Source organism: Aplidium turbinatum, chromosome 4 (genome assembly GCF_918807975.1).
Source record: "Aplidium turbinatum chromosome 4, kaAplTurb1.1, whole genome shotgun sequence".
Taxonomy (NCBI): Eukaryota; Metazoa; Chordata; class Ascidiacea; order Aplousobranchia; family Polyclinidae; genus Aplidium; species Aplidium turbinatum.
Window position 1 is genome coordinate 44,000,741 of NC_137475.1, and position 16,282 is coordinate 44,017,022.

At 38.0% G+C, this 16,282-nt stretch overlaps 1 protein-coding gene across 1 annotated transcript; it reads right to left on the reverse strand.

Annotated features, from left to right (window-relative positions):
• Positions 1-210: 210 nt before the first annotated feature.
• LOC145769218 (3-galactosyl-N-acetylglucosaminide 4-alpha-L-fucosyltransferase FUT3-like) lies at positions 211-2,257 on the reverse strand. The gene is made up of 3 exons (XM_082580805.1): positions 2,139-2,257; positions 1,539-1,655; positions 211-975 (listed from the first exon to the last, which is right to left on the reverse strand). Exons 1-3 carry the CDS (start codon positions 2,255-2,257, stop codon positions 216-218), a joined length of 996 nt encoding a protein of 331 aa, XP_082436931.1. The 3' UTR covers positions 211-215.
• Positions 2,258-16,282: the final 14,025 nt, after the last annotated feature.

A 16,282-nucleotide genomic window follows, 5' to 3' on the forward strand; every position in this document is an offset into this window, starting at 1 on the left:
AATGTTACTGCTTCAAACTTGTCTGCTTTGTAACTTGGTGCAAGGTAACATGATTGAAGATGAGAACGTAGAATCAATGTAAAAACGATTGATCTACTGACGTCACTTCATCTATGAACAATCCAATTAAATAATACGAGTCATGTCTATGGCATTAAACAGTGGAAATTCGAATAGAAGTTAATCATGAACAATATTGTTGTCAATAGGTTTGTTTACGTTTGTGAAAAACATTCTGAATAGTCCATCCCATAAAACCATCCTCGCAATGATGAAACAATCCTTGGATGGTCAGGATAACCAAACATAGGAATGTTGCTATTAGAGTTGTTTAGTAAAGGATTGTGAATATTATCAACATTTATACCATGCAAGATTCGACACAAATTACAATATTCGTTAGTTCTATTGTACTGTGGCATATCTTCTTTTTTCATAGTTCTCCATTTGAAATATTGCTTATACGCTGTGGTGTTGTCATCAAGATTGTTCAAATATTCAACCAGTTGTTCAGGAGATTTAAAATCTTCCACATAAATGCACGATCCAGGAGGAACCACAGCTTCACAATCCGACTTCCGTGCTCCCCAAACAACTGGCACTGCTCCCATCTCCAGTCCGTTACGAAATAACTTTTCTGTTATATAATCCTTGCAATGAAAAGTATTTTCAAATGATAAATAAAACTTGTATTGTTTAATAATTTCCATGTTGGGAACAGCTCCACCATGTTGTGGAAAGCATTTTCCTCGTAGATCTACATGAAGACCAATATCTTTTAATTTTTTGATGTAAGTCATTCGTATTTTGGCACCAATGGTGGTTTCACAATTGGACACAATCCAAATGGCAAGTTTCTTTTTATTTGCAACTAAATCATCGACATCTTTTGAAAGGTTTCCTGATTTAGAATTTTGAAATTGTTTCCAAATTTCCGCTGACAATCTTCTAGCAAAATAGACATCAGAATCCCTCCTGAAAAAAAGTTCTTGTCTATTAATCAGTAAGGCAAGTTTGTATGGATTTGAAAATCGAAAAAACTGTTTATAAAAAATGGCTTTATTAACCTTTATGACTTTACTAACCTAACAAAAATTTGACAGCAGAGTCAATCATTGTGTTTTCTGTTATATTTGATGAGTAAAAAGGCTGTATCAACAAAAAAGAAATCTAAATCAACAAAACATACATTGAAACCCTTGTCTGAAGGCTACAAGCAGGCAATTCAATTCACAATGAACTTCATTTTCTCCAAGAACAAGACTTCAAAGGTACCATAATATTAGTTACAATGTTCCACATTTTTGGCGTAAAAGTTTCTGTACTTGGCCAGAAGTTCACAAAGCATCGAAAAACTTCTTACAGAAGCAGACGTGGGCAGATGGTACGGTTGAAGAGGAAGTTACTACTAATGGCCTAGTTAGCTTATTCATGTGCATCCTTTGAAACTGTGCATGCTGCTAAGAAAGTTCTTTGTTCAGTAGCGTTTTCCGTTCTCCTTTTGCTGAAGCATTGTAGCCTAACATCTTGCAGCTTACCTGTAGGTCATGGTCAAGTTAAAGATGCCATCATATTGCTCCAAAGATTTCAGATTATAAGTTCGTACATTCATGGAGGACTCCATGCACCACCAAACATAAAGCTGGTCACTTCTCCTGTAATGTACTGTATGATGTACATGCGGCGTTGATCATTTTGCAGCAACTAAACTTATGCCCAGTGGTTCGATTAATCAACTGGAAGCAAAAAAAAGGTTTCTATTTAACTTCATAACCACTTTCAAGCGTCTCATTTGGTATTTTGCCAATGGATTATTCTCTATATTGTACACAGTGTTACTGTGCACACTGGCATTCTATATTGTACTCAATGTTATTACGTTGTTAGACTTAAAATGCAACAACTACAGCAAACTCGAATTATAATTATAAAAACGAGGCAGGTAAACTGTTGCTGCGTGATTAACAAGGCGTCTAAGACTACATTACTTTTACAAGTCACTTTTTTTTCTGAAAACACCACTTTTGACCAATCATTAGATTAGATACCACAACGTTGAAGGCCGAAGCTTACGCAAAGCTCTATGATGCTGCTTATAGTTATAAGTTGCTGTCACCAAGTCTATGTTTCTTACAAACCTTTTTTCTGGCCAGTTTGAAGGTTGGATGTCGTAGAAGTGGAAAACAATTGCTTTCGTTGCAAGATCCTGTGACTTTAAAAAAGTTGTGGATAAAACAAAGAATGGAATTATGATCATGATATAATAAAATGTAAAATAAAGAGCCCAAACTGTAGATATTGAACTCATCTTTAGCAAACGCTTCAATAACTATACAGTCTTCAACTTTAGTGCAACAAAAGTCAAGCTATTTATTTTTGATTAAATTGACCAGGTGTGATTTGATTAACTCCATGATGTGTTATTGAGAAAGAGCGATCTTCTTGGCGTCAGCACTATCTGCCTACTATCTATAGAACAGCGAGCATTGTGTTTCGCTAACCATATCGGTGTAGCCTCCACACTACCCATCACGACTTTCCCAAAAACAAGTGTTTCTAGGCAGTCGAGTGAAGCAAGAATTGACAGCGATAGACACGTGTTTCGTCCATGAAGCTATGTGGCATGAATTACTGGTACGATACTGATGAGCCGTCTCATGTGCAAAACACATGTCTATCGCTGTCAATTCTTGCTACACTCAACTTCCGAAAATCTATGATATGTTTTCAAATGATTAAAACTTAAGGTTTAGACTTCGTCGTTGTCGTGTGAGCCTCTGGGGCCCAGGGTCTATCCTTTTACCACTCCAGATTCATGATGTTCCCGGACTACACGGGAAGGCTACTAGAGAGCAGCCAGTCTTTGGTTTCATCATCCATGACACGCAGACCTTCCACTCCGTTAGGTGACTTGAAGATGGAACAGTCATTGATAATGTGGTCTGCAGTCTGTTCCTCGGCACCACATTCACAGGAGAATGAAGAGGCCATTCCCCATTGGTGCATGGTTGAGCGGAAAAGTCCGACGCCCGTACGAAGACGGTTGAGGCGCACCCATGCCTGTCTAGGTAGTGTTAGGCCGATGGGGCGTGTGTCGGCGTCGGGGATGAACGAATGGAGTCTGGTGGCGGTTGACTTCCATTCAGAACTCCATTTAGACTTTTTCAAGCATGAAGGAAGTAAAATAGCGGAGATTTTCGTTGTTTAATCAAATTCAATATGATTGTTCTGTTAAAATGCACCAAGTTAAGCAGAGGGAATAATCCATGAATTCCACATGTCGTGTGACTGGACTAAGAATCGAACCAGTGTCGTTTTAACTTTGTTGGTTGGTTTAGAATCTTTATCTTCGGACTGACAAAGCTTTGATAGGTTATTCCTGGTAGTTTCGCATACTTGTAGAGGCTTTTGACGCAGGCCCGGTTACCGAGATTGGCAGAGTGAAGTTTCCGATTGTTGAAGTGTTGTCGGGGAATTATTCCATTCACTAGATGCCGCTGAATGGTTAGCAGTCTTCAAATGCGTTGCTCAAGCGCACACCCCGAGAACCTAACCAGCGCCGCGTAATCTTGAGCCAAGCGCTAACCACTGAGCTAACGGGGCGGACAAACAAAAAGTAGGATTGCCAGCTATGGCCTTTGACAGAATATGGCGAGTTGTAAGTGCATATTTTTTCTCTTTTATCATTTATTCATTCATAGCTTGTCACGCCAGTGTCGGAGCCAGGTAAGAGCATTGTTTGTGATGTTTTTGAGGTCGTTGTCATCACATGAAGGGCTAAGGGGGCAGTTGGTGAGGATGTGCTTCATCGTCTGATTGTCTAGGCCGCAGTCACACGTAGGGTCAGGAGTCATCTTCCATCGGAAAAGGTTGCTTTTATTTCTCCCGACTCCGCAGCGGGCTCTATTTAGGCAGCACCACTCTCTTCTCTCAAGGATGGGAGTTTGTTGAAGACTTATTGGTCTTTCATCATGATCATTACGTTGCTTCTTCCCGTCTAAGGTTGGAGCGAATGAAGCGCCAAGTTTCTCTGTTGTGAGATTTTTCTATTGATTGTCTTGAGGGATCACAAAAAGAAAACATTTCTTCATTTTACCTATGAGGTCTAAAAGATTACAATAAACCATAACGTCTTCTCATAGACTCAGTTCATAAGCTTGTTTCTGTTTCCTGGTTCTTTGGCAGGTGTGCTATGTTATATATCGTAAGGTTATTGCTATTTATTTCAGCTTAAACAATAAAAACACAAGAAAATTAAAGGCATCCCCACTTTGAGTAAGGATGCCATTTGCATTTCACTTATTGACAATTCTTCGCAACAGCATTGTCTGTTGGAAAACTAACGTTGGAAAACACACTACCGGAAAACTTCAAAACTTTCTTTACACATGTATCAGCTATTCATTCGTATAACTCCCGACGCTCAAGCTCCAATTCGCTTTTTACTAAACAGGCAAACACCCAATTATTTTAAAAAAGTTTAAAATGCATGAGAATCAAGGTATGGGAAAGTTTACCCCAAAATATGACAAAAAACATGAAAAAAGGCCACAAATTTTTCAGTAAAATATGCAAAAAATACTTTTTCAGTAATCAAGAGCTATAGAAACGACATCCACTACCTGACTTTATGTCCATTGTTATTATTTTTTGTATTTCTTGCGTCTGCATTTGTTTTTTTTCTGTTCTTCCTTCCTTCTTCTTTTTTGTGTCAATTTGCTATTAAACAACGCAATACTTTCTTTCGTATAACTGTTTGAATGAGAGAGTACAGACTCGACGACCTCATACGCCTTCACGGCTACGATCTTTCGCATTCTCTCATTGAATGTACAGTTGTACACTGTACGTTTTTGTTTTGTGTACCTTTCGGCATTTCGCATCCAAACAAAAATAAAATGACCATACTGTTAACTGCGTGATTGTGATTATTATATCTAATTTTTAAAACGTTCTTATTCAAATAGAATAAAACCTTTTTATGATCCCAATAAGAGTGAAACAGGCTGTAGAGTAGAGGTTTATACATATTTTTTAAACGTATTGTGTTTTTATTTTGCATGTTTGGTAGTATATCTAGACATATTGGTCTGATGCAAATAAAAATAATAACAAAAATTAATAGAGTTACCTTTGATCTGTCGTATATGACTTTGCACCTTCCACAATTTGTGGGGTCCACTTTGAAATCTGTCCTTCCCGCAGGTATAACATTCCATATTATGATGATGTATTCCTGGTAATGGAATTATAGCCTTTGTACATTGAAATTTCATGTTTTCTACCTTTATTGATGTTTAACTATCTGTCTTAGATTTGTAAAAGCTATTTACATAGTAAAGTTTATGCCAATCATTTCGTTTCAGAATTCAGTTTGGAAACAAAGGTGTCAAAAAAACAAACAAAAAAACTGTAAAGTTTTAAGTGGACTTTACACATGGATTATTTCTCAAATATTACTGTACGAACCATACAAATGAGCTGTGTTAAGTTGTAAAAGCCAGTATCACCTTCGTAATAGGGTGATACTGGCTTCTAAACCTTCAATCACCGGACGCAAGTCTAGATACGACAACACCAACAACAATAGGGATTAATTGACTCAATGGAAGAAGGGATGAAGTACTGAAGCAGTCACCGAGAATGACCAAATCAAGTTTGCGCTTGTTGAAATGTTTCTTCTACAAAAATGGGATCTCCATTTTTTCAATCTAGAGTGGGAGAAACCGAGAATGTAGTCAGATGTATATTACCATAGTCAGATAACAGAAACTTAATTGGATTAAATATTATCATGTAAAAAAGGAATACGATAAACCAGCGGTCGGCAACCTGCGGCTCCGGAGCCGGCTCTTTTATCTCTGCGCTCTGGCTCACCTAATACTTTTTTGTACTAGTTCTTGTCACAATCAACAGAGTAAATTCTTACGTTTTCGGCAAACTCTCTGCTCTGTTCAAGAAATAACCTCATACCGGTACATTTAAACAAAATATATAATTGTGAGATGCGAGGTGATATAGAAGAAAAGATTGGTATCACCTGGATGAGAACAGCAAAAGACAGAATAGTGTGGAAACATATGTGGAGGCCATCTGCCAGCAGTGGCATGACCGGCTGATGCTAATGATATAATTGTGAATAAAAATGACTGAAAAATAGTTGTAACATGGAACGAGCTACAGTAAATATAAACAAAACTAAATAAAATGATACCAAAAGTCTAACCTTCTGTAATAAAGTGTATTAGAGCGAAGTCACAATACAAGATAGCGAGCGGTAACAAAAATACGAAAATACGACCGAACAACTATAATATTGTTATTGGGTTTTCTTTATGTTAAAAAAAGAATAGAATTGGTAATATCAACTGATCTACCATTCTCTGCTGATGAAAAACTTCACCAACCTTTTCCTGTGCTTTCCTCAGTGCAGCTTTTAACATTTGATGTGGAGTTTGGTGCTCTGGTACAGGAAGCATTGTTGCCAGTTCACTTGGTTTGATCTTAGAAGTTTGCTTGCCTACTTTGGTGATGAGTGTCGGCGAAGCTATTACAATATTTTCATTTGTTAAATTGGAAAAAGATTTGTTCAACTTTTCACTTCTTGCGGGCCATCTGTGTTCTGTATTATTGTTATATACGAACAGAAAATCTGTTTTAAGAAGATTTGTTGCAGATTGATTGTAAATCATAATCAAGACTACTCCGATGCTGATAAACACAGCAACATATTTTTTAGTAGGCCTAGTGTGAATTTTTAACATTTCTTTATACCGTATTTTTATGCTCTAGAAAAACATACACAAAATATTAGTTAATCGAAATTAATAATTACTTCTGCTATTAATAATAAGACAGGCAAGACACAACAATACCACAGGGTTGAGCGTTTAACAGTATATTTTATATATTTACAAATAGTTTTACAGTAACTTAATCCGAAAACGTTTGACTGATTTGTAAATATGTAAAATATACTGTTGTAATGCTCAACCCTGTGGTATTGTTGTGTCTTGCCTGTCATTGGTACAAAAAAGCAAACTCTCTCCCGAAACTATATTATTAATAATAAGTATAGGAAATTAAGATTGAATATAGTGAAGAAGCATAGAATGCTAAATCTTATTGAAAAAAAAAAAAGATTTTGCGAAACGCTTCAAGGGAGATTGGAGAATGGAAATTAGCTCGTGGTAGAATTTCTTTCAGTGGTTTTCTTTGCTTACGTTGCTTTTCATGATGAGCTTAACGCATCAACTTGTAAATTTACGTTTATTTAAGGTATGTTTGTACATTATAGTTTCTCTGCTCAGGGCGCTTTATCTTGATTGTTTTCTCTATTCGCGCCTCTTGGCTCACTCAATCTCAGCAAGCTCGTTTTCATAAGAACCTTTCTTGCAGTGTTCAGTTGAAGGGTCTTTCTGTTGCTTTCTGTTCTGATTGTGCGAGACTGACTTACTTTGTTCGTTTTATATCTATGGCTTGTGTTTTGCAGATGTACTTCGTTTCTTAGTTCATTAAAACCTATTAAATGGTCGTTTCACCAGGCCCGTAGCCAGTCGAGGGCCAGGGGGGGCCTCGCCCCCCCTGAAAAAAATTTCGCCCCCCCCCTGGCAAAATTCCAACATTCTCGAGCAACAGCTACAATTGTAATGATTTTGCCCATCTTTCCCGTTGCAGAGCTCCAACCTAGGCCCAATTAACTACAACTGTTTTGTTTAGTTAACAGCTAAGATGATTAAACAATTTCGCCCCCTCCCCACCCCCTCTTTTGGCAACCTCAACATGTTCAATTCAACCAAGGCCAACACGTGTTAGGTTGGTAGAAAAATTGTCAGAAACTGTGCAAAATAAAAATGTTTTGAGAAAGAATGATAACCTAACAAAGAGGGAATGGTTTTCCAGCAGGCCTACAAACCGGTACAAATTAGGCTATTTGATATCAGCTGTCGCTATTCTCGGTACCATATTCTAAGGGTCAGTGATAACCAATTTGTGCACTGATAAACCAAATTTGTGCAGAGATAAATCGCAAAATGTGCAGTGGTAAAGCAAGTGGTTTTTGAAAACAACGCATACAAAATATAAACCGTAATCTTTTAAGCAGTGTTTATTTTTTCTCTTCAATCAGTGTAAATAAATTTTGTTTCTAGTTTTCTAATCTGTAAAGTGTTCAACCTTGCAGCAGATATTGCTACATTTGGATCTAGCACTGCCGTTTGTGAGTGTGGATTCTCAGTGTTAACAAGGGTTGACGCTCCCACTAGACGGAGCATGTTACAACCAAAACAGGCAAACTTGGTGCTTATGGCCTTTGAACATTCTGTATCGAAATCTATCGATTTAGACTTGTTTGTGAGACGGTTTGCATCCAAACATCCGCGACTGCAATAGACTAGCTCACGGGTGTATAGGCGGAATGTAATCATATCTATCAAAATCCTCGGCACTAGCTTCTTCGAGCCAGTTAAAGTTTTTGCTCATAACCAGTGGCGTAGCCAAAGGGGGGGTCTCTTTATGTCTCTAAAACAAAGTTTGCCTAACTTTAAACGAAACTGCAAAGAGCGAGTTTTGCCATTATCAAACATTCAAATATCTTAGCCTGGAATTAGCAATAAGAAAACATAGAGACTTGTAGCTTTATTTCCGAAAAATGCCGAAGAAAACATGATCTTATCCTTTTGCTATGCCACCGGACAGCACCATTTTACAGGAATATTCATACCCACATTTTTGTTGAAAATACTCTCAGAATGCACCAAATTCAAAGTAATTTTTCAAAATTTTCTGGGGGAGGCCCCCCAGACCCTCCGCCGCTGGGTGTCACGATAAGCGAAACTCGCCGTCAACCCCACCCCCTTTCAAAATTCCTGGCTACGCTACTGCTCATAACAAGTAGCCTAACGCTATTTATACACCAAGTCAACAATTGCTGTGTCATGTTGGTCATTGTAATATGGTTGCCGTGATTTAACTAGCGGATAAAATAAGAGACCAGTGTTGGGCTTAACACTAATCTGATATATTGCAATTTTTGTGGATACCGGTATTTAAGAGGTTAAAATGCCAAAATCATTTAAATTTTTTTGGCCCCCCCTAACAAAAAGTTGGCCCCCCCTAGCTCTGCGGTCTGGCTACGGCCCTGCGTTTCACAGTGTTCCCCTCAAGACCATCAGTACTTTTGATAACCCACCAAGGTCGATTATTATAGTAACTGTCCAGCAACTGTCTTATTATCTTATTTTATTTATTTTATTTCATATAAATTGTTAAAAAAAATCACCAGCTCTTTTTTTCTAAGTTTTTAAAAATTCTATTAATAATTTAGGTGTTGCTACCGTGCCACATTTTAAACTGATTGTCCTGTTTTAGTATCATGCACGTTATAACGTCCGCGTTTTGTCGCTTCTAAATTTTTCTTGACTTCTGCTATGTTTGGAACATATTGTTTTTTCGTTGTGATGGTCAGAAATAAAGACAATCTGAACTAAACTGAGAAACAAAAAACACATAGGAGGCATGGGCGGTTATGGTTTTGTTTTAGCTGTCTGTTGTCTTGCCAACAACGCGTAAAATACAGACTATAGTCAATTGATGTATGCAGAGACGTTGAAAGAAAAATTTGGCCCCGATACTAAAGTGATTCTTGGCCCCCGAAGCAATGCACTTCTAAGGATCAATATCCAAAGAACACGCGTTAGGTTCTTCAAGTTCTTAAATTCCTTACAAAGGTTACCGCCGGTTCTTTAAATTATCTAGGGCCCAGGTCCAGATCCAAAAGAACTTTCTGGACTCCACCGTCAACGCCACTAACTGCATGGAAAACCACCATCAGAAAAATAAATGATGTGTTTGGAATCTTGGAATGCGAAGAAGCCTTATAGTTAACCGAATTGCAGACAAGATTTAAATTTTAAAGTTTTTGACAACAGGGGGAAAATGATAGACAGACAATCGATAACAACTTAATAACATTGAATTGCATAATTCAAAATTAATACAGAAATGAAATAGATACATAATTTCGCACGTTTTCGGCAAAACTTTCTGCCCTCTTCAGGAAAATATCTTAATTCATCTAAACAAAACAGTTATTCGTGAAATGTTAATAATAAATGACTGAAATTCAATAAAACTGCACTGACCTGCGTACAAGCAACAACTGACGAACAAACACTGACGAACAACTGACGAACAATGCCTCCCTGTTACCTTTCTTTTACGCCTATGAGTGAGTGGGTGCTGGATCATTAGGGTTTGTTAAAAAATTGCGTGATTATCTATGACTTCATTACCGGAATCTTAACCCACATTCTAGACTGTGGGTGATTTTTACGCTTCGCCTATTCATGGACTTCTAAATAGTAGAATCTGGACTGGAAGCGCAGTGGACAACAGTAGGCCAAACAGTTGGTACAACAGTTGGTCAACAGTGGGCCAACAGCCAAGTAACTAACCCTGTTGGCCCACTGTTGGCCAACTGTTGTACCAACTGTTTGGCCTACTGTTGTCCACTGCGCTTCCAGTCCAGATTCTACTATTTAGAAGTCCATGGCCTATTCCACAAAGGACGCGCAAGAAGCCGTGTTGGTGATTGCAAAGTGGAGCCAGCAAAAAAAATTTAGAATTCTTGTTTTTCAGTCATCACTTGACTTGTTGAATCATTTTTGGGGACAAGAACTTCTATTATCTGCTATTGTACCAGTCCAGTTTCATCAAGACACCTGATGGCGATAGGCCTATCTTGGGTCTCTTGAAAAACATTGTTGATGTCATAAACACTATTTGTTTTACCCTTATTGATTAGGCTTCCATATTCCCCTTAGTTGTAGCTGTGACATTTTACATGAAATATGTATAGTTTGTTTATCTTGTCAAAACCATTTTTAAACTAGTATTGTTCTCACTCTCAGTGTACAGTGTCATTGATAACCTATTAGTACTGTATAATGACATCTTGCAAACGTTGTATAAACTGCAAATAAAAAAAATTGAGGTAACCCTTTAATATTTAGTCAATTAAAATAGGGTATTAACTGGATCGAGCATAAAGCTCATACAACTAGTTTTACAAACTGTAAACTACGAAGGTAATCCCAGCCGGTTAACCGTAAAAAACAAATTCCTCACATTACAGTATACCTCATCTAATAAGACCTATGAACACACACTACTGTATTAGCAATACGTTTATTTATATTTCACAATATTACGTGAGATCATGTGAAGAATAACTTATTTTATGGCTTATTACCAGTGTGGATTTTTTTCGTAATTTACAGATTTTATAAGCTCTTTTTGATCTTCCTGCGTAAAACTCATAATGGCTTTGCAACTCGAAACTCATTGTAGCTAATACACTGTAGAACATTGCAGCTCACATCAGACCGACTAATACGATAATTGCTGCCTAAATTGTGAAATGTCTTTACGATTTGACTACTTTTTGATGTTAATTTGACCAACTTTCACTATTGGATATCTTTTCTAACATTCACAGTAGCTTATGTCTATCGCTATTCTTACTACATCATACCCTCGACTGATAGACAGAGCATCTGCCAATAGACTTGTTTTCTTTTGCCCGCAAAATGAATTGTGTCGCATTGTTGATAGGACTGTATCGCTGACCACACCAGCACGGTGTTAGTGTCACATTTCATGAACAATGAACTACCTGTTGTAAACCGTTCAGGCTGTGAAGTCATTGAAAGCGATGAACGGAATTGTAACACAATAAGAGAGACCTCAAGTGAAAGGCTGATCGTGTTTGGCCAGGCGTTGGTTTGGCGCTGGTTAGAGTGCATCAAAAACCCTTCTTTATGAAAAAAATTTCTCAATGCAGTAGTATTAAAGTTGTGATACTTCTAGAAAAAATCAATTGTGTAAAATATTGCAAAATTTGGATGAACACTACTAGATCCACATCGAGCTTGAAAAAACGAAAAATAGGTCATTCCACATGAAAACAGCCAATATGAAAATATCTCGAATTTTATGATACTTCTCAGATTTTTCTAAAAAGTTGTTATATTATGCCTTAGTTAGGCTACCAAACGAAAGAACCCAAAGTTTTAGATCAATATCTCAAAAGATTTGTCCATGGCGGCCGTTTGAATTTCGACTACCACCCTCGTTTTTGATTTGTAAGAGTATGTATAGCAATTTGCACCATTTTTAGAGCCCTATAACTTCTATTGTAAATGTAATGTAAAACTAAAAATTGCTGTGCTAGCTCATTATAAACTATACTACACAATTCAGCAATACGAAACAACCTTTCTTGATGCATGGGTATTAGGTGGGTCATCAAAATTCCAATATTTTGCCCCGCACAAGTTTTTTTTTTTCAATTTTCGAATGCTCGGTGGTGCTAATATTAAATATTTTTAGCTAATCCAGAGTTCAAGTATTGAAGTAGAAAATTATTAACTCATCTATTCGAAAAGGTGGTCGCCAAAATTTGTCTGATGTAAATTGAGCTAAATTGTTAGCGATCTATTAAAATAAGCTAAACTGTTAGCGATCTATTATCAAAGTCAATACAGCTTCCTTTCTTTACTAATGAACCAAATCGATTTTTTCAAAGATTCTATAGTTTTATGCGAGAAGACACAAAAGTTTACAATTGACTTTTCGAAAGTAGCACCTAACAGATCTGGTATTTTATACCAAGGAATCGGACGATTTTAAAATGTATTCAGCAGGTACACCAGCAGGTACACTCAGCAGGTACACTCAGCAGGTACACCATACACAGGCATGTACTTACATGGATAATACCTACCAGAGAAGTGGGGGATCTTACTCTGACCGAAGGGACCCACCGCGGTAGATGGTAATCTGTTGGTATATATAGTAAAAAAAGTTATTAGCTTCCTCAAGCTTATCTACCTGTCTCAACTTTCCTCTTGCTGATATTTGAGCAGACTAAGAAGCGGCGGGTCAAGCTCGAGAACTGGCACGCTTCGATAAAGTTTTAATTTAAGATTATTTGTGTGTGTGTGATTTTCTTCTTGGTGCTCGCTTGAAGAAGGGCACCACCGTGTGGAAAAGGGCCACTGCAGTCTAACATCTCATTTGGCGTAGATGCCAGAGAGGGGTGGCCAAAGAAAGGGTAGCTTTCGCTGACCCCAGAGTCTTCTTTGGATGGGCCGCTGCAATCCTGTAATCCAAGGGCGAGTGGGACGACGGAGGGGGTCGGTTAAAGATTTCCCGTTGCAATCACTCTTCCGGCATCGGGCCGTGTCAGATGAGTGAGAGGGACGGGTTAAAGATGGGTTGCTACGCCCGTAGCTGTCTCACCTTTTTCAAAAATGTTTTGGGACCGTACTGAGTTAGTGAGACTCACTGTTGCAATCAGTCTTCCCTACCATCGAGGACGGCTGAGAGGGGCGGTTGAAGAAAGAGTCTCGACTGTTTTTTTCTTCTTACTGTAAGATGAGGTTTAGAAGGAAGGGAAATGACAGATGACAAAGATATGTTACTGAATGCTTTTGTGTCATGTCTTTTGTGTTTGTCATGATCACCCACAGGGTTTGGATGATGGACTGTTTTGTGTTGCATCTATGTACGTTAGAATGCATCAGTTGCCCCGATGTTGGAATTTTTGATCGGCCCTTGGTAATTTTGTTCCAAATAATGAAAAAACACAGGATGGGAATTATTTTGTCAATCAGAGTAGGTTAAGGGGGTCAACATCCAAGTCAAAGTTTGATGTTTAAAGCTATTTTGTGAATATCCGTCGGTCACGTTGTAAAGTTTCCCTGCAATCTGGTCCATTGTACATCACAATGGTTTATTGTCTTTGAACAATCAACAAATAGTCCAGGAGTTATACGAGTTTAATTACCTTTTCATTAGGAAATTTAAGGAAGAACTTTTTAGATGTATTTTTGAGCGTAGAATCCAAAAATCGAGTGCTTACACGCCGAAAACTGGACATTTTTGAGATATTTGCAATTTTTAATGTTTGTGGGCTACTTCCGTTTTTTATTTTCTGATATTTTCCTTTACTAATTTGTCATAGAATTAAGACAGCTTCTTAGTTCAAAAAGTGAAATTGGTCAAATTCTGCAAGACAAAAGGTTATCTGTCATGGTTTTTGAGTAACTGTAACAGTTTTTGTGTTTTTCAATATGAAACTGTAAGAAAATACAATCTGAAATACAAGATTTAGTTAGATAATGTTAAAATGATCATTCTGACTTTCACTGTCATCTGAATCGTCAGATAAATTCGAATCCTCGTAGTCACTGTCATTGTTATATTGGTCTACTTTCAGAGAATCTGACAGCTGAGAGCCTTGAAACCAATTTGGCACTATCTTGTCGCTATTACCGTCTTTCCACCCATGATCTAAAGGTGACTCTGTCACAGGCTTGAATTTATTTGCAAGTTTCCACATCCTTGCAATAAAATTTGCTCGCTTAATGTGCTGGATAAACACTGCCCTGCAAGGAGGCATTGTTTTAGGTTCCAAACCTTTTACTTTTTGCAGAGGCTGCTTACTATGTATTGGCGTAAACTTCGTTTCAAATATTACTCTGCGGGCTTCATTGACGTCACGAAGTTTCCTTTTCCTGTATGTTGCACATTTAAACTCTTCGAGAGCAGCTTCCGTGGCAGAGCTAACACTGATGGAACTGCCTAAATCTGCTTGAATTAATTGAGGGTACTTTAATGCAATTAAGAGCACTTGGTCTAGTTTTCCCTTTGCCAAAGAAACAGGAATTGTAATCACACCCGTGATGGCATGGTATCCTGGCACAGCTGTACAGAATAAGCCATCAATTTCACTGAGCTCCTCCATCATGCTTCTGATGTTAACAATACGCCGAGTATTGTTGTAGGCATGACCCATTTCCAATAAAACTTCTGTTTGCAGGTCCACATCGCTGCAATAATGCAAGAGAATGATGATCATTACATCTGTGTCATTACAACGCACATTCACTCGCAGAGGATTGTTACTACTTTTGTAGAGCTGAAAGATGTGATGCACCATCCTTGTGTCCGCTTCATTGTGTTTGCAGTCATATAAACAGCAGTCCTGTCTTATTACAAAATTGTTACTGTGCACACTAAATTCATAGCACTTTTTCCCTTTGCCACAATTACTTTCTTGTTCTCGATTACTTTAGCATAGGCATTTGACTGCCACTCATAAAACAAGAAAGCAAGGAAAGAATCTTTGAACTGTGATAAGGATAGGCACTTTGAAAAGTCTTTAAGTCTTTTTTGGCTAGGACCAGTAATGCTGATGACAGTGTCGGTGTCCCCCCGAATTTCATGAGCCGAATCTTTGATTGTGTTCTGAGTATAATCGTCACATACAAAGTGCACTTCTTCGCTAGTAGCTTTACAAATCATAGTTAAGAGAGCTTTGGCAATTCCACCATTAGTAGAAGGAAGGTTCGTAATCATTCTGATCAAGAACATGCCATCAAAAATACTCACATCGCTTCCCGTATTCAATGGTTCATTAGCTGCCGTCGCAAGTGACTCAAGATGATTAGCCAATTTGGACTTGTTGGTTGTGGTCATACTTCCTTCTACATTGCATAGACTAAGGGGAACTACTGACAGTGGGTGAGACAGGACTTTTCTTAAGTCAAGCTTTTTTTGGCAGGACAAGTAAAGAAGTCTGCCAAACATGTCTCTGGAACATTTCAGCTCTTCCACTTTCTTATCTTTTGTGGTAACGAAAACCTTTGCTGCATTGCTAGCGAAATTTCTAACTTTCCTTCTCTTGATGGGCTTTTCAATTCAAGCTGGATCTTCTTTTATTTCATCAAGGAACTCCTGTTGCCATTCAGAACCTTTGCTAATTGTGTTCAAGAGATCATTTCTGATCTCATCTGGAGCTGGTTTTCCAGACGATAGCTTGATCAAGTGATTGCTTTGTTCAACTTGTTGAAATGGATTCAAGGTCGAATCGATAGTTTCACCAATCTTCATGAAATCAGCATGGTCTCTTTTTATTCTGTAGGGTTTTGATTCCTGGTAAACAGTTTCATAATGTTTCATACCAGCCTTCTCCATCGCATAATTTATCACTTGACTCCTTAGTCTTTACATACCTCTTGACATTCCATCTTCGTTGGGCAGAAAAACTCTGGGTGAACGCACTTATGCCAGTCATCCTGGATGCAGCATCCACATTCACAGTCATCTCCACTGCTTGACCAACAGGTAATCTGGGGAAGGAATATCCAGACAACCTCACAGAGAAGGCTCCTTTCTCCAGCTGATCACGTATGCCAGGGTGTGTGTAGTCCATGTT

Coding starts and splice junctions, on each gene's coding strand:
- LOC145769218 (XM_082580805.1), bottom strand. CDS start 2,257: ATGATCATAATTCCATTCTTTGTTTTATCCACAACTTTTTTAAAGTCA. Junction 1,656..2,138: donor TCAAACTGGCCAGAAAAAAG/GTTTGTAAGAAA, acceptor AGTACATTACAG/GAGAAGTGACCAGCTTTATG. Junction 976..1,538: donor AACTTGACCATGACCTACAG/GTAAGCTGCAAG, acceptor ACTTTTTTTCAG/GAGGGATTCTGATGTCTATT.